The following is a 19,639-nucleotide window of genomic DNA, read 5'->3' as shown; positions in this document are numbered from 1 at the left end:
TTTCATACTCCAGCTGTTTGGGAATTGCTAACTCCACAGGGAGTTGTGTGAGTTATGTAATCGGCACGAATTATTTGAGTTTCACAAAGCACAATGACTCCTCTGCTAGCCAGGGTGACTTGGAGTTCTCTTCTTCAAGGAGCTCAGGCTGCAGAGGTCTGGGGACTGTGATGCCTTCATGGTGGAGGGCTGCGATTCATTTATCCTTCCTTTCCTTTCCTTTCTAAGTAAAGATACTTCATTCCTTAACATTGGCTCATTATTGGGTAGCAAGGACAAGAGATGGGGAGAGAGGATTTCAATTAAAGATTGAAAAACATTTACACAGGCTTAGGAAATGCTAAACCAATTATTCCTCCTCCTCCTCCTCCTCCTCCTCCTCCTCCTCCTCCTCCTCCCCCCCTCCCCCCTCCCCCTCCCCCTCCTCTTCCTCCTCCTCCTCCCCCCCCTTTCTTTGTTGGTTGAGGGGCCTGAACATACTGCCTGTGCACTGTTCCTGAGGTCTTTTGTTCAAGGCTAGTGCTCTACCTTGAACCACAGTGCCACTTCTGTTTTTGGTGGTTAATTGGAGATAAGAATCTCACGGGGACTTTTCTGCCCAGGCTGGCTTTGAACCACAATCCTCAGATCTCAGCCTCCTGAGTAGCTAGGATTACAGGCATGAGCCACTGGAGCTTTTTCTTCTCTTCTTTCAGCCTTTTCTTCTTTTAAACACAGTTCAAGGAGGGATAAACAGAGCACTCCTTGCCAACAGGTTGATGTTTTCTTTTTTTTTTTTTTTTCTTGGCCAGTTCTGGGCCTTGAACTCAGGGCCTGAGCACTGTCCCTGGCTTCTTTTTGCTCAAGGGTAGCACTCTCACTTGAGCCACAGCACCACTTCTGGCCGTTTTCTGTATATGTGGTGCTGGGGAATTGAACCCAGGGCCTCATGTATATGGGGCAAGTACTCTTGCCACTAGGCCATTTCCCCAGCCCTGATGTTTTCACTTGGAGACAGGGAATGAACTTCTGTATCACATCTTGCTGCTCTGAATGTCCTTCTTGCTTCCTATGATGAGTTGTGAAATTTGGCTCCATGGTGTGTGTGTGTGTGTGTGTGTGTGTGTGTGTGTGTGTATGTGTGTGTGCACACGCGCGCATGTTCTGGGGCTTGAACTCAGGGCCTGGACACTGTCTCTGAGCTTTTTTTACTTAAAGCTAGTGCTCTACCACTTGACTATACCTCCAATTCTGGCTTACTCCTGGTTAATTGGAGATAAGAGTCTCATGGACTTTGCTGCTGAGACTGTCTTCGAACCCAACATCCTTATCTTAGCCTGCAAATTGTAAAGATCCCTATATCCATGCTGTGTGTTAGTTGGAGGCATAATGGTGTCTTGGATTAGGGCACCATAGAACTCATGGCCTTAGCTTTCCCCCCACCTCTACCTATTCCAGGTTGATTTTATAGGAATGGAAATGCAAGGGAGATTTTATTTAGTTCCTTTAACTATTTTCCTCTGAACTTCAAAAGGTTGTTCAAGGGTATTACATTTAACATACCCACCCATGTTTCTTGATCAGAATCACCCTTTCTATCATTTTCTCCCACCTTGTCTACAGGGGATTTTAGAGTCATGCAGAGCTCCCAGACTCGAAGAAGAAGCTGAGAGATCTAAAAGCCAAGCTCGATAGGTAGCATTTCTTCCTCCCCTCAGACTCTGAGCATGATGAAAAAGTGATCCAGTTTTCAGTAAGTGGCTGAAAGCTGGGCCCGGTAGTGGGCATGTATAGCGACGACCTTGGATGCAGCTGTAGCTCATGAAATTGTTTCCTATGATCTCTCCCAATGGAGATGCTTAGAAATGGGGCCTGGGTGAGCTGTCAAATGGCCCAAAGATAATTTTGTTATCCTTAGTGGTTTAAAAAAAATGTTTCTAGTGGAATTTTTTTTATTGCGATAGGCATTTATTATGATTAGTATTGTTATTCCCGTATTCCATTTGTCTGGGCAAAAGTACAGATGGCACCAAAACCGCGTTTATTACACTAAGGCCACAGCAGATGACAGCAATTTAGTTCTTAGGAAGAACTTGATACCCTTGCCATAAAAGCTTTTAATCATCTCACTTTTACATGTGGGTGGGCAAATCTAGCTTCAATTTAAAATAAAATAATACTCATTCAAAGCAGGATTTTCAGGAAGAATTTGCATTCACTTGTGATAATCAGGATTTTTTTTACTCTGATTTTAAAACTTTATTGATTTCCATATATTTATTATATGCATATATTATAGTATATATTTATGCACGTATATCTTTGTATTTTATATTACATAATATATTTACATATTGTACTTATTTATATATTTCTTTATATTATTTCAGTACTGGGGCATGAACTCAAAGCCTGGGCACTGCTCAATTAGCCTTTTCACTCAAGGCTGCTACTCTGTCACTTGAGCCACAGCTTCATCGCTAGCTTTTTGGTGATTAACTGGAATCTTATGGGCTTTTCTGTGATTTCCAGGCTGGCTTTGAGTGTGATCTTGAGATCTCAGCCTCCTGAGTAACTAGGATTGATTACAAGTTTGAGTCATGAGGTGCCTGGCTTGATTTTACTGTCATTTCGGTCAACTGTCATAGATTTCAATGGACTGTGAGAGAAATTATCATTGTCTATTCTTTGGGTAGAGGAGGGGGACTTAAATGGGTTATTTATTTATTTATTTATTTATTTTTGCCAGTCCTGGGCCTTGGACGCAGGGCCTGAGCACTGTCCCTGGCTTCTTTTTGCTCAAGGCTAGCACTCTGCCACTTGAGTCACAGCTCCACTTCTGGCCATTTTCTGTATATGTGGTGCTGGGGAATCGAACCCAGGGCTTCAAGTATACGAGGCAAGCACTCTTGCCACTAGGCCATATCCCCAGCCCTAAATGGGTTATTTTGAATGGTCATTTGAGTTCACTATTTCTGCTATGTTAGCGCCAGAGCTTGAAAATACTGGCACGTCTGTATTTTTTTTATTCCAGACAAAGTAATACCACACAACTGCAAGGAACACTTTTAATCCATAAGCAGCTTCATTCCCTCATTGGGTTACTTTGATATTCTGCCTAACCTCCCACACAATCTGTCCCCACACTAAAGAATTGTTTATTTACTTCCCAAAGTATTCATAAATTCAAAAAAACATGAACAAAAGTCGCTTAAAATAGATTTCTTTGGTTGGCAACAGTTTTAGAAAACTGTTCCACTTTGAGAGTATGAGGTCAAAAGAGAAAGCACTCACACTGTCGACAATTCAGTGTTGGCACATTATGGTCTCGGCTGTGGCCCTTGATTGTGTTGTATTTGTGAGTCAAACTCATTTTGTCTCCTCTGGTCTCACAATGGAAACATTTGTTCTCATTCTGTCATCACCCATCACCCTTCTGCTTCAGTTCCAGGCCACTATGCCCTAAGTCTCTCAAGAGAAAAAAAAAAAAAAAAGCAAACAACTCATTCTAGAATGTTTGGAAAGGTGGATAGGATGACTGGATTTAGAGCAAAGCTTTGACTTAATTTATGACCACCAGTTAGTTAGAGGACTTAGCTGTTTGTGTGTTGTTTTCTAGACACAGAAGAAAAGAGCTGCAATACAGTTCCCAATTCTTTCTGGATGTTTGTGATCTAGACTATGAATTCTGGGACTTATTGAGAGCAAAGTCACTTATTCACCAGAGGCATGCACTTCAAGTATAAATGAATATGTTGTCCAGCTTTTGTCTCTGTTTAATAAGGCAGGTAACAATTGCAACAGAATCTATACATTGGAATCTAAGTATAAGATGTAGTATAAAGGGAAGAGGGAAAAGGGATGAAATAATGTCATCTTACTGAGAGCTTGCTTTTATGGTCGCTAGCAACATTATTCTTGAAGTAGGTAGCATTAACATTTGAGATCTCATTTGTGAAACCTCAGATACTAAAGAGGGTTCAAGAGTTTTGGGGAGAAGTCTTTTACTGCTGCATGGGAGGCTGCTTTGGAGAAAGACTGAACTCCTGGCTTCTGCTGCCTGGTTGTTTATCAGCTGAGCCCTAATGAGCTTCTCCATTTATTCAACCTTCAACTCAAGGTCACAGTGACTTACCGTCCCCAATCACAGTTCCTATGGTTGAGCCATCCACCTTGTAGTCTAACTGTTCTTTCCTTGAACTCCAGTGTGAGAATGCTCACCTTATCAACCATATAGATGTACTGATTATTCCTCAGTCCTGAATTTTCAACTTCCTGATCCAATGCATGGTCACCTTCCTAGGAGGTTTATCATGTCCTCTGCATGAGCTTTGTGTGGTTTCTTTTCTAAAATGATCTTACCAATCCTCACCCCCCCCCCCCCCACCCATTGCCAGTCCTGGGCTTGAACTCAGGGCCTGGGCACTGTCCCTGAGCTTCTTTTGCTCAGGACTAGCATTCTACCACTTGGATTACAGTGCTACTCTGGCTTTTTCTGTGTGTATGGTACTGAGGACTCAAACGCAGGGCTTCATGCATGCTAGGCAAGCTTAACCCATATTCCCAGCCCCTCTTATAGTCAAGGCTACATACAGTCTCATCTCTCTGAATCTCTGAAACTATGGGCAATTCTTTAAGTTCTCATTCAAGGAAAACTAAAATGATCCTCTTAAACTTTGTGTGTGTGTGTGTGTGTGCTGGTCCTGGAGCTTGAACTCAGGATCTGGGCACTGGCCCTAAACTTCTTTGCTCAAGGCGAGTGCTCTACCACTTGAGCCACAGCTCCACTTCTGGCTTTCATTTAATGGTTAATTAGAGATAAGAGTCTCATGGACTTTCCTGCTAGGGCTGGCTTTGAACCATGATCCTCAGATCTCAGCCTCCCAAGTAGCTAGGATTAGAGGCTACTAAAAGAGGTTTTTTTGTTTGTTTGTTTTTTGTTTTTTTTTTAAAACATCTTTAGATGCATCTTTCTTACATTTTCCAAACACGGCCAGAGAGCCTCTTATCAGAATTGAGTTAGCCATTAAAATGTCTCCATCTGAAGAAATGAAGAGATGGAAGTAGACGATTTAATGATTTTTCCGGAATTTCTGTGCACTGATGATGTTCTGTTGTGTTGGGCAGTGAGAGGCCAGAATGGACGTCTCTCCATGCTGGGCCTCTTCCTGGTCTGTGGGTTGAGCATCTGATCTCTCATAACAATGCATTGTGGCTCCCACAGTTTCTTTTTTTCAGCTAAGAGCAGCAGAAGGCCTTTCCAGAAAGCATCATGTCTTTGCATGAGCTTTCTATACCCATCATTCCAGCTACTTTTCTCTATGTTTTCTTTTTTATGATTGGGAGATCTATTTTGGGGGGATGGGGAAAATGTGTATAGTCCTCTCAGGTATCTCAGAAGACTAGAACTTAATGTATAGTTGTAGTATTATCTATAACATAAATTGAAGTGTGCATTACAGAAGCAAGAAAATATTTTGACTTAAAGGAAGAGCGACCCATTTCTCTATTATTAGTCGATTTTATTTTTTTTAAGAATTATTGCATGCTCATAAGAAAATTGGGCAAGTACAACAGAGAATTCTCTCCCAAATTTCTTATATTATTAATGTCTCATTAATTTGGTATACTGTAACTAATTAGTTAATGATAAATTAATGGAGTGTGGTTTAGTTAACGGTTGGCACAAAGAAGATACTTCTGCTTTGTTTTCTGTCAGTTCTGCTTATACCACATATTAATAAAATATATTCCCCCTTATCTTTCTGTCTGCTCTGTCTGGAATTAGAGACATTTGCGTGTATGTTATTATTATTTCTAATTTTTAAGTCTTTACAGAACTTGAACTCAGACCTTGGGCACTGTCTCTTTTAGCTTTTTTGCTCAAAGATGGTACTCTACCATTTGAGCCAAAGCACCACTTCAGCTTTTTTGCTGCACAGTTGACAATAAGAATATCATGGGCTTTTTCTGCCTGGGCTCCTCAGCCCAGTAGCTAGAATTACAGGTATGAGCTACCAGCACTGGTCTTATATAAGTTATGTTGACTTAATCATTCAGTGTGTGTGGAGTGTTTGCTTCATAAAAGGCAGAAAGAGGGTCAGAAATCAAAAACAATAATCCTCTCTTTAACAGAACATGTTGTCTAGCATTGAAGTTATTGGTATTGACCTCAGTACTGACCTAGGGAAAGAACAAAATTGTCCCCATAAATTTATTTATTTATTTATTCCAGTCCTGGGGCTTGATCTCTGGGCCTGGGCACTGTTTCTGAGTCTCTTTGTGCTCAAAGCTAGAGCTCTACCACTTCAGCCACAGTGTCACTTGTAGCTTTTTCAGAGTACTTTATTGGAAATAATAGTTTTACAGATTTTCCTGCCTGGGCTGGCTTTGAACTGCCATCCTCAGATCTTAGTCTCCTGAGTAGCTAGGATTAAAGAAGTGAGCCATTGGTGACTGGTTCTCCCCAAATTTAAGAGGAATAATTTGGCATTTGTTAATTAAGATCTACTCTTTAAGTCTTGGAGTTTGGCTTTTCAGGTCACAATTAGAACATTATTTCCATTGGACACAGGTGACTCAAATGTGTAGCGCTAGCTAGCTATTCAGGAGGCTGACATCTGAGGACTGTGGTTCAAAGCCAGTCTGGAAGGAAAGTTGGTGAGAGACTTTTATCTCCAAGTAACCACCAACAAGCCAGAAGTGGAGCTTGCTGCCACAAGTGGTAGGACACCAATCTGGAGTGAAAAAAGCTAAAACACAGTACCCTGGCCTTGAATTCAAGCTTCAGTACTGGAATACTTTCTCTCTCTCTCTCTCTCTCTCTCTCTCTCTCTCTCTCTCTCTCTCTCACACAACTCACACCCACACACACCACACACAAACAGATTATATATTGGTAGCTCAAATCTGTAATCCTAGCTACTCAGGATGCTGAGATCTGAGGACTGCAGTTCAAAGCCAGCCCAGGCAAGGAAGCCTGTAAGACCTCTTACTGCCACTTAACTTCCAAAAAAAAAAAAAAAAGTGATAGAGCACTAGGACTTGAGCAAAAAAGCTTAGGGACAGTTCCCAGGCCCTGAGTTCAAGCTATAGGACACACACACACACACACACACCACACACACACACACACACACACACACACACACTTGAGTTCATTGCCTTTCAGTACTATTTCTTTGCCAACCTCAAAGCAATATTTCTGCTGTGAAAGAATAAAAAATAAAGAGACCTAAGATATTTTAGACTAAGGAAAGCTATTCACCCTCCTCAGCGGCTCCGAGAACCCCCACTGAACAGTGAATCTGAAGCCAGCATTTTAAAGAGAGCCAAGTGAACGATGTGGCATCATTAATAAAAAAGAGAGAGAATTATAGACTCATGGTGAAGAGGAAAGCATTTAAATTGTTCTCAATTTTCTCAGAGAAGAATAAACATGAATGCAAAGGCCCAGGAATTTGGGTGCAAGCTGTAAAGGAAATAATGTCAAATTTTCTCAGTGAAGTTCAGTGTATTCAAAAGGCTCTACGGAACAGCCCAACAGGAGTTGGAAGCAAGACTCTAAGCAGTAGTTCTGTGTCTTTGGCAATCTCTTGAAACTGGGACTAAAATTCAAAGTGATTGAGAGCAACTGGTTGTAAATGTTAGATGGAATACTGTTCTTCCAGCCTGCAGAAAAGAGTGTTGATTTTCCTGGGGTGTAACACATTATTGTATGAGATGTTGAATCAGGTCCCTGTTGAAACAACTTGGTCACAATTAATAGTCATATGCTGTTATTATCTGTTCTTGTCTTCCTTGGATATTCAGCTGGCTTCCTTTGGTGACCTCATTTTATTCTTTGTGTGAGTGTGTGTGTGTATGTGAATTGTTTTAATTCTTTTGACACTGGAGACTATATTTTACTTCCAGTTTTTTTCTTTATTTTCTCCATGGAAATTTCTTATGAATGCTTAATGTGTGCTTTCTAAATTGATACTAAAGGCACAGAGAGGGGTATTCACCACACGCAAAATGAACTATGGGGATATTTAAAATAAAGAAAACTAACTTGCTAGCCATCCATAGCTACATACACAGTCTTAGAGCTCGTGATTTCAAGTGCTGGAATGCCTGTTTACAATTTCAGTAGCTCTACTAAGTTTATGTGAATGTGAGCACTACATGTGTTGAGACTAATACTTGGTGTGTGTGTGTGTGTGTGTGTGTGTGTGTGCCTTGAACTCTAGGTCTGAGAGTTGTCAGTGAACTCCTTTGCTCAAGGCTGCTAGCACGCTGCTCCTTAAATTGGCAGCTCCTATTCCAGCTTAAAAATTTTTTAAAATATAATTTTATTTTTATTATTAAAGTGTTGTACAACTGGCTATTGTATATATGCTTATCTGAACTAGGGAAGGGATAGAAAAACGAGGGAGGGTGTAACAAATATGACAAGAAATGTACTCACTACTTTATTATGTAACTGTACCCTCTCTGTATATCACCTTGACAATAAAATTTAATTAAAAAAATAAAGTGTTGTACAGAGGGGGCTACCATTTCACAGTTCAGATAATATATTCTTTTTTTTAATTGACAATATTGCTCTTTCCTTTGCTTTCCCCCAAATTTCCTCCTCCTCTCATTTCTACCCACAAGTTGCAGAGTTCATTTTCCACATAGTACACACTGAATACCATGGTTGCATATGTCCACCTTCCTCCCTTCCTTTCTGTCTCTCCCCCCGCCCCCCACCTTTCACTTCCAAGCTTTTTGTAGCTAACTGGAGAGGAGCCTCATGGATTTTCTTTTCATGGGCTGGCTTGGAACATCATTCCCAAGATGTCAGCCTCCTGAGTAGCTAGGCTAGCAGGCACGAGTCACCAGCGCCTGGCTAATCTTTCAATCTAGACATAAGAAGAAGAGCTAGACAACAAGTGCAAGAAATAGACATGGTGGGCACTGAACATGGAACATACTAGAGGGTCTACTTCCTGAGGCTTCAAAGATCTTCCCAGGGAAACTTCAGAGTGATAGACTAGAATTGAGGGAACTCCAAACAGAACAATCTGGAACCCAGAATGATCGGAAGGCTTGTTAAAATACATCACTAGAGTTTCTAATTCAGGAGGAGAGAAGCCCAAACATGTATCTCCAGCAGGTTTCTCCTGCTGAGCTGAGGACCAACCAATGAACAACCGCAGGTCTTATTTTCTTAATTTTGAATATGCACGAGGATTACCTCAGGGAATTGCTGAAAAAAAATTGTGAAGAAAGGTGCCTGTAATTCAAGCTACTCAGGAGACTGAGATCTGAGGATTGCTGTTGAAATCAAGCCTGAGGTAGGAAAGTCTGTGAGACTCCTGTCTCCAATTGGCACCACCCAAAAACAGAAATGGAGCTGTGGCTCAAGTGCTAGAGCAAAGCAAAAAAGTTCAGATATAGCACCCAGGTTCTTAGTTCAGGCCCCAGGAGATACACACACACACACACACACAGCACACACACACACACACACACACACACACAGAACACACAACTACGAAAAAATATGAAGTCTTTACAAAATTAAATTACAATGGGTATAATTGAAGACTATGATGGTTTGGGGGGGAAAAAAAAAAAACCACGTTTAGTGATTCTGTTGGAATTCCCCCTATACAAAAGTGTATATGGGAGAAGAAGCCAGAGAGGGAAGGACACAGTTGGGAAGGGGTAAATGGGGAGAGTGTGTATCAATTAGCAAATGCACTTATTACTTTTCATTAAAACATTTAAAAATAAATCATGGGATAAATCAAGGAGACTGGAAAATGGGAACAAATTATCTTTTTTTTTGGTCAGTCATGGGCTTGAACTCAGGGCCTGGGCTCTGTCCCTGAGCTTCTTTGTGTTCAAGGCTAGTGCTCTACCACTTGAGCTGCAGTGCCACTTCTTTCTTTTTTTAGGAGTAGTTTATTGAGATAAGAGTCTCTTGAATTTTCCTGCAAGGGATGGCTTCAAATCTCAGATTCTCAGATCTCAGCTTCTTGAGTAGCTAGGATTACAGGTGTGAGCCACCAGCACCCCTCGGAAACAGATATTTGTGTGAATATGAAGGCAAAGAAGTACAAGTGCATTGGTCTGGCTGCAGATGAATGAAGGAACCTTTTATTGGAAATCATGCTATCATTTGATACTTGATATGTTGCTTTTCAATGACAGTTTCAGAAGTATACTTCTGACACTGTTCACTATATTTAAAAGTAAATTCAGTCAAGGGCCAGTGGCTCACACTTGTAATCCTGGTTATTCAGGAGGCTGAAATTTGAGGATTGCATTTGGTGACCAGCTTGTGTATAAAAATTCAAGGACTCTTATCTTCCATTAACCAACCAAAAAGCTGTACGTAGAGGTTAGGCTCAAGTAGCAGAACACTAGCCATGAGCAACAAAGCCAAGCAACAGCTCGAGGATGTGAGTTCGAGTCCCAGTGCCACTGTGTACACACACACACACACACACACACACACACACACACGTAAAAGTAAATTTAAAGATTCTTTTCTAATCATTTCAAATGAAAATAAAAATCTTATTGGGAGAGGATGGATAGAGACACCATAATAGACAGACCATTGACTTTAGCCTTAAAGAGAGCTAGATTCCCAAATTAGCATTAACTAATGTTGTGAACTCTGATATAGACCCTGTACCTCCTCTTCTTGAACTAGAGGGGTGTGCTATCTCCTATGGTACTTGTGAGATTAAATGAGTTAATACGTGCAAAATGCTTAGGATGAGGTTCAGGCCTATCTTGTTATCAACAAACGATAATATGGACCAACTTTTGGGTGCCAAATTTGTGCCAGGTGCATTCAACTTACTACTGTTAATCCTTTTGATAACTGCACTTCCTGGGGGTGGGGGGAACGAAGACTCAGAGTTCAGCAATTTGTACAAGGCCTGTAGTTAGCCAGTAGAAGTGCCAGCCCTTGAAGTAAAGCCAGTTAGATTCCCGAGCCAGGCTTTTCCTGTTAAATCACAGTTCACAGGCTTTGTCCTTTTCTTTTATAATGTGGCCACACTTTAAAATAGCTTTCTGAGAAAAGTCAGAGGATATTATTGTGCAGCAAGTTTTCTTTTGAAAAGTCTGTTCAGGAAAAGCATTGAGCTTGATAAATACAGACTCTGAAGAAAGAGAAGTATCAAATATTTGAATATTATGTGCCAACCAGCACAATTTCCAAACCGATGCACACAGTAAAATCAAAGCCTGCTTTTATATTGTGGCTCAGAAAGTCATCTCAATCTCCTCCCTGCCATCAGACCTGGGATTGTTATGCATATGGTAGCCTGTTGCCTAGATAGTATGATGCAGGTTTTCAGGAAGTTTTAAAAATTATTGCCAAGCATTGGTGGCTCATGTCTGTAATCCTAGCTAATCAGAGGCTGAGATCTGCTGATTATGGTTCAAAGTTAGACTGGGCAGGAAAATCCTTGAGATGTTTATCTTTAATTAACTACCCCCCCCCCCCCCAAAAAAAAAAAGAAAAGATAGAAACGGAGCTGTGGCTCAAAGTGGTAGAATGTCAGCCTTGAGCACAAAAGATCAGGGATAGTGCCCAGGCCCTCAGTTCAAGCCCCAGAACCTGCACATACACACAAATTATTCCATAATATGTAAAAATAGAACTATAGGGCTGGGAATATGGCCTAGTGGCAAGAGTGCTTGCCTAGCATGCATGAAGCCCTGGGTTCGATTCCCCAGCACCACATGTATAGAAAACAGCCAGAAGTGGCGCTGTGGCTCAAGTGGCAGAGTGCTAGCCTTGAGCAAAAAGAAGCCAGGGACAGTGCTCAGGCCCTGAGTTCAAGGCCCAGGACTGGCAAAAAAAAAAAAAAGAAAAGAAAAATAGAACTATATAGCTTGGAGGTAGGGATGGAGAGGGGGAAAAATGGAGAATGATGGAAGGGGTGACATTGAGCAAGATACATTGTACTCATAACCTGACTTATAGAATTTTTGTTTTCCTTTGTTAATAATAAAAATTTAAAAATTCTTCAAATAAGAAAATTACAAACTTTCTGAAAGGTCTTACCAACTTTCTAAAGAAAATAGAGCCATATAAAAGTGCTGGGATTAATAATATTAATGTGAATCAGAGAGGAAATATAACAAGAAAGAGCTTGTTTACAATTGCAAAAACAAAATCCATCAAAAATTAAATACCAAGTACTTAATGGGTATGAGGAGTGTATATGAGCTGAACAAAGAAAACTTCAATACATTTTTGGAGGGACACAAAAAGAAAGATTTGAACAAGGAAAGGACATGATGACAAGTAATTGTTTAGGCTTACCGAGTCTGTTATGGGCTGAATACAATTCTGATTAGAATTTAAATCACTGAATTCAACAAACAGTCCAGTTGGTTCAGTTAGAAAATGTAATTGAGGGCTGGGAATATGGCCTAGTGGCAAGAGAGCCTGCCTCGTATACATGAAGCCCTGGGTTCAATTCCCCAGTACCACATATATGGAAAACGGCCAGAAGTGGCACTGTGGCTCAAGTGGCAGAGTGCTAGCCTTGAGCAAAAGGAAGCCAGGGACAGTGCTCAGGCCCTGAGTCCAAGGCCCAGGACTGGCAAAAAAAAAAAAAAAAAAAAAGTAATTGAAAAGGAATCCTGAGGACGAATGTATTCTACCAGATAGTAGAACTTACGAAAGTCAATAAATATTAAGATTGAGGGTAAGTGGATTATGGAAAAAAAGAAAGAAAAAACCAGGGGAATGGGGCTGGGAATATGGCCTAGTGGCAAGAGTGCTTGCCTCATGTACATGAAGCCCTAGGTTCGATTCCCCAGCACCTCATATATAGAAAATGGCCAGAAGTGGCGCTGTGGCTCAAGTGGCGGAGTGCTAGCCCTGAGCAAAAAGAAGCCAGGGACAGTGCTCAGGCCCTGAGTCCAAACCCAGGACTGGCAAAAACAAACAAACAAACAAACAAACAAACACACACACACACAAAACAGGGGAATATATATATGTACATATGTAAATATTTATAATATTATTTGTGCAAATCTGAAAAACAATCTAAATAATTGTTAATAAAATGATGGCTAGTGGGCACTGGGTGGCTCAGGCTACCATAGCTGCTCAGGAGGCTGAGATCTGAGGGATTGTGGTTCGAAGCTAGCTCGGGCAGGAAAATCCCTAAGATTCTTCTTTTTTTTTTTTTTTTAAACTGTATTTTTTTTTTTTTTTTCTGTTTCAGTACTGGAGATCAAACCCAGGACGTTGCACTTGCTAGGCAAGTGCTTTGCCACTGAGCTACATCCCAGCCCATCCCTGAGATTCTTATCTCTAATAAACCACTCTGAAAAATCCAGAAGTGGCTCCGTGGCTCAAGTGGCAGAGTGCTAGCCTTGAGGGAAAGAAGCTCGGACAGTGCCTAGGCCCTGAGTTCAAGCCCCAAACTGGCAAAATAGAAATAGTAACTTGATTGTATGCATGTAAGTGCTTAAAGAACAGTGGGCTGGATTTGTAGTGTGCTGTGTAAGCTAAACTTTACATAGGACTATTCCTATCCACATTAATAATGTACTGTCATATGAAACCATATATGTATGCAGAAATTTAAAGTAATAAGAACAAGAACAAGGAAGGGCAATGTTGAGTACTCGAAGTGGAATAAAACTAATCTCTTTTGTTTTCCTCTGGAATTATTTTCTTTTTAGAGTATACAAGACATATTTATTATTATTTTTTTTTGCAGTCCTGGGGCTTGAACTCAGGGCCTGAACTCTGTCCCTGACTTCTTTTTCCTCAAGGCTAGCACTCTACCACTTGAGCCACAGTGCCACTTCCGGCTTTTTTTTGTTTTGTGGTGTTGAGGAATTGAACCCAGGGCTTCGTGCATGCTAGGCGAGCACTTTACCACTAGGCCACATTCCCAGCTCTACAAGAAATATTTTAATAGGTGTTTTGTAAACATATATAGTGTCAACCAAAGTGTGTTGAGCACACTCAACTTGAAGTAAAAGAAATTTGTATGTGTGTCTCCTTTGTCTACAATTCCTTTGACCTCTGAAGCCTAGCATGGTTTCTTAAACACCTGTATGAATTGATGACATTCCCTACATTTTCTTAAGTCTATTCCTCTTGTATATTGATTTTATTATCTTTTCACATTGTGCTTTGCTTACTCTCCTGAGCTCTTGAGATATTTCAATATTTTTATTTTTTCAGGTGGGGCTTGAACTCAGGGCCTGGGAACTATCACTGAGCTCTTTTTCTCAAGTCTACCACTCTACTACTCTACTACTTTGAGCCACAGCTCCACTTCCAGATTTCTGGTGGTTAATTGGAGATAAGAGTCCTACCTGGGCTGGCTTTGAGCCACAATCCTCAGATCTCATCCTCCTAAGTAGTTAGGTTTACAAGCGTGAGCCACCAACCTGGCTGTTTATTTTCATTTTTATAAATGACAGATTGTTAAAGAACTCTTTCAAAGCATATTATAAACTTATTTTTTAGTTGAAAGAGTAAAATCTGTATACACATTTTCTTTTCCTTTTTTTCTTTCTTTCTTTTTTTAAATTGGCAATACCTGTGTTTGAACTCAGGGCCTCACATTTGCTAGGCAAGTGTCTGAGTCACTCAATTCTTTTGTGTATGTGTTCTTTCTAAGATAAAGTCTCAAGGGGGCCCATCTGGACTTGAATCTTCCTATTTATACTAACTGTGTTCTGGGATTGCAGGAATGCACCACTGTGCCCAGCTGTGCTGGCTTTGAACCAGCCATGATCTTCCATCTCCACCTTCCAATTACCTAGGGTCACAGGCATGAGCTATCATGCCCAGCTCCAAAAGATGTTCTTAATGATAAAATTGAAATGATTTTAAATGTCTAATGTTTTCTTCTTTTCTTTCTTTTTAGGTAAGTAACTGAACAGGGATATGAAGAACTGATATTTCAAATGACAACCATGTTACAAAAGGTACTTTTGGTATTTTCATGTTACTTTGAAGGAATCTTTCTGCAGGAATAGAGCTTAGCATGTACTTAAGTACTATTTTAAAAATATCCCCATAAAATCAGATTTGAAAACATATAGTACTAATAATTTTAAGCATGAGGAATGTAATATATGACGTTGCTTTTATTTCTGTAGTCTAGGCAATTATTATTAGTATTATTTGGGAATAGAAAGACAAGTAAATTGACCTGCTTTCCCTCCAGATATTCACGAATGGGAAAAGAGAGTGTGTGGTAATTTGAATACAAGAGACAAAAACCTTGGACTTTGTTTATCAAAGCCATCTCAGATTTCTCTAAGAGCTATGGTTTGTTTTCTGCCATCAAAGCACTAGGTTTAGCATTACTCATAAAGTTTATCACTGAATGGTTGTCAGTAATGATTGGATTCAAGATAATTTAAATAGACTGCATGTATGAGGAGAATTCTCCAGATTTTATATGTAAAAATTTTCAGGAAAGAGGAAGGAGGGAAATATTATATTTCAAATATAATTGCATATACAAATATTTAGGTTCAATATATATTACACATGATTTCTGAAATTTTTTTTAAAGACAGAAATCTTATCTAGAAGAATCTCTTCTAGAGATAATCTTTAAAATAAGGTGGGGGCTGCCAGGCCCTGTTGGCTCATGCCTATAATCCTAACTACTCAAGAGGCTTGAGGTCTATGGATCCTGGTTCAAAGCCAGCAGGGCAGGAAAGCGTGTGAGACTCTTCTCTCTAATTAACGGCCAGAAAATTCGAAGTGGTGCTATGGCTCAAAGTGGTAGAGCACTAACCTTGAGTAAAAAGAGCTTAGGGACAGTGTCTCGGTCCTGAGTTTAAGCCCCATGACTGATTAAAAAGAAACAAACAAACAAATAAGGTGGGAGTCATTTCATCTGGTTAGAGAGATGATTATACTATGGGCTATGAGACTGGCTGTGTGATACATTAACATTCAAAGACCAGTCTCAGATCGTACTAATTCTCCCTTCTCTTCCTGAGTAGCTGGGGTTATAGGCATGAACCATCAGGCCTGGCTGTAATGACCAGTGATATTTTAAATATAAAAAATCATATATTATCCTTTTGCACCAGATTAATAACTCAGTTATATGATAGAAGATACATCGGAGTACTAACCAAGGAAAAATCAAGTCAGCATCCTTATCAAAGTATTTTTCTTTTCTTCAGAAAGTTTTTCTTAGAAAATTTAGCTCAGGTATCACTGAAGTGGTTAATCTGAAGAGAAGTTAGGGAAATATTGAAAAGTAGTTTCATATATTGGGAACTGCCTTTGTTAAATGATAAGTAGACTGCTGATTTTACTGTTGATCCTGAGACAAAAAGCCATTAGTGGAGCTGTGGTTCAAATGTTGGATGGAGTGCTAGAGCAATAAAGCTTAGAGACAGTATCCAGACCCTGAGTTCAAGCCCCAGGAGAAACCATTGTGAGACTCTTATCTCCTGATTATCTATCAAAAAGCTGAAAGTGGAGGTATGGCTCAAGTGGTAGAGTGTTGGCCTTGAGGAAAAACGTTAAGGGAAAGCTCTCAATGCCTGAGTTCACACCCCAGTAGTAACATGAGCATGTGCGCGTGCGCACACACACACAATGCTAGTGAAAATAGTGCAAAAGGAAAGGGAGACTAAATGTTTGAACTTCTGGCAAGAAAAGAGGTGGTGGAATGGGCAGTTCAGGCAAGAAGGGAAAGCGGTCAGATCCAGCTGTGTGCTTTACAATATATACATTCCCCGGACCACTTGTAAAGATCTCTACTGATCTGTGAAATCCTATAGCTACAGGTAAGCTGGTGACAGAAGGAAATGAGAATAATTAAAAGGGTTAACTATGAAATTATATGGGCCAGATATCAAATTTAGGCTCAGTTTTCAGAAACATTTTAAAGGCTTGTTTAAATATTTAAGACTGCTCAGAGAAAATATCAATGACTAACCCTTTTCAGATAATAGGAAATACAATACTCTGAATTGATATTATTGATAATATTTATATTTCTGTCTGCATAGGGTGACAAAACTTTTCTATATTATAATGGGGACCATTTCCTTTCTCTAGGCATAAGATGTTAACTTGCAGACATTTCCTGAAGGGATAGAAGGTTGACCCTATTTCTGATCAGTAATTGGAACATAATTAGCTTAAATTTAGGTAACTCATTCTTGTAAACTCTGTATGTTCTGGAATATTTTTTTTTCTGAAGAGCATATATAATTGAGAGTAATGATAGAATTAGATTTGTTTGTCTTGATTCATTTAGGAACTTCTAACCAAATCAAATAGGAGCTTTCCAGTCCCTCTCAGCTAAATTTAATAAATCATGTCATCCATCCATTACTCTAATTATATTTTACATTCATTTCTTATAACTGCAGAAAATAACATTCTTCAATTATTTCCTGTTTTATCTGAGGTTAGAGACCTTTGAAATTGGTATTAAAACAACTTTTCTCTCATTATGAAAAAAAGAAAAAATTAAAACTCAACAAGTCAAAAGACCACTTTTTCCCTTTAATAACAATAATTAAAAAGAAGAAGGATAAGGATAAGGAGAGGAAGAAGAAGAAGAAAGAAGAAGAAGAAGAAGAAGAAGAAGAAGAAGAAGAAGAAGAAGAAGAAGAAGGAGAAAGAAGAAGAAGGAGAAAGAAGAAGGAGAAGAAGGAGAAGAAGGAGAAGAAGGAGAAGGAGAAGGAGAAGAAGGAGAAGAAGAAGAAGAAGAAGAAGAAGAAGAAGAAGAAGAAGAAGAAGAAGAAGAAGAAGAAGAAGAAGAAGAAGAAGAAGAAAGAAGAAGGAGAAGAAGGAGAAGAAGGAGAAGGAGAAGAAGGAGAAGGAGGAGGAGGAGGAGGAGGAGGAGGAGGAGGAGGAGGAGGAGGAGGAGGAGGAGGAGGAGGAGGAGGAGGAGGAGGAGGAGGAGGAGGAGGAGGAGGAGAAGAAGAAGAAACTCAGGACATTGAGACCTAGGGTTAGAAGTCAGCCTGGGCAGGGAAGTCTATGAGACTCTTCTCAACAATTAATCACTAAAAGAATCCAGAAGTGGCACTAGCTTAAGTAGTAGAGTGCTAGCCTTGAGCACAAAAGCGCAAGGTCAGGGCCAGGCCCTGAGTTCAAGCCCCAGGCCCCTGCCCCCGAACCCCCAAGTTAGAAAGAAGAAGAAAAAAACAAAAGAGCCAGGTATAGTGGCGTGCACCTGTAATGCCAACATTTTGGAAGCAAAGGCAGGAGGATCATGAGTTTGAGACCAGCATAGGTTATATAGTGAAACCTTATCTCGCAAATCAAACAATGATAATAAAAAGTGACAGCTTTTTTTAAGGAAAAGTTCATTTCTGTTAATCATTCATTCATTTATTTTGTTAATCCTTAAGTAGTTGTGCAAAGCAGTTTCAATTCAACATGTCAGTTTGTGAGAACAATGTTTCTTGGTCAATGTCACCCCTTCCATCCTTCTCCCCCACCTCTCCCAACCCCACCCATCCTCTTAATTTACCTGGTTCCAGTTTCACACATGCACATTGAGAATTATGGCTGCGTTTATCACTCGTCTTCTTTCCATTGGTCTTCCCCTCTCCTTACCATAATGACTCTTTCCCTACAACTCACGTTCCAGCTTCCTGGTATTCATTTTGCGAAACTGTAAGTTAATTTTCAGAGAAGTTACACCATTGGAAACCCTCTCAGCATGTTCCATACTTTGTAGCCAATATGTTTGTGTATGTATGGTTATTTTTTTTTTTGGCCAGTCCTGGGCCTTGGACTCAGGGCCTGAGCACTGTCCCTGGCTCTGCCACTTGAGCCACAGTGCCCCCTCTGGCCGTTTTCCATATATGTGGTGCTGGGGAGTCGAACTGAGAGCTTCATGTGTAGGAGGCAAATACTCTTGCCACTAGGCCATACTCCCAGCCCCGTATATATGGTTATGTTTCCATGTATCTTTATAATGTAGACCTAACTTCCACACATGAGAGAATATATGAGTCCTTTGGATCTCTGAACCTGATTTACTTCACTTAACATAATGGTTTTCAAATCCACCCATTTCCCTACAAATGCCATCGTGTCATTCTTCCTGATGGATGAGTAAAATCCCATTGTGTGTGTGTATACACATACATGTATATACATATGTATATATCACATTTTCTTGATCCATTTGGGTGATGAATATTTCGATTCCAGTCCCATATCCTATGTTCTTTTTTTTTTTTTTTTTTCCAAGCAGGAGAGAAAAGTTTATTACTGAACTAATGGCCTGTGGCCGAGATGATGCAAGGCCAGAGAGAAGGGCCCCACATGTTAGGTTCTGTGTACAAAGAGTCTTTGTAGAAACTGTTGGTATCTGCTAAAGTAGACCAAGTTTTAGTGAACTTGTTGATGACTTACTTTTTCAAAGCAAAAATTGTTTCTCCTATAATTCCTCCACTTGACTCACATAAGTTAGTCTTAATTCTAGAAGTGCTAGTGATTATTATGGTGACTATATAAGTCCTATAGTTAATCATACTGGTAACGTTTGTGTTATTATTCTCAACCAAATTCTTTAATTGTTGACTCTGTGTGTGTGTGTGTGTGTGTGTGCACGCTTGCACTAAGGCATGAACCCAGGGACTGGGTGCCGTCCCTTAGCTTGTTAGCTTTTTCCTCTCCAGG

The 19,639-nt window shown here is 40.1% G+C and overlaps 1 protein-coding gene across 1 annotated transcript in view; it reads left to right on the top strand.

The window, feature by feature from the left end:
• Positions 1 to 19,639, top strand: part of Ank2 (ankyrin 2) — a 457,187-nt gene that overhangs the window by 31,984 nt on the left and 405,564 nt on the right. Inside the window, exon 2 of the mRNA XM_048333410.1 lies at positions 14,883 to 14,943. Coding sequence (XP_048189367.1) covers positions 14,923 to 14,943 — 21 coding nt within the window. The 5' untranslated portion in view covers positions 14,883 to 14,922. The remainder of the gene's footprint in view (positions 1 to 14,882; positions 14,944 to 19,639) is intronic.

This window comes from Perognathus longimembris, chromosome 24, assembly GCF_023159225.1.
Source record: "Perognathus longimembris pacificus isolate PPM17 chromosome 24, ASM2315922v1, whole genome shotgun sequence".
NCBI classification, from domain to species: Eukaryota; Metazoa; Chordata; class Mammalia; order Rodentia; family Heteromyidae; genus Perognathus; species Perognathus longimembris.
This window is presented reverse-complemented; position numbering and strand designations above follow the sequence as displayed.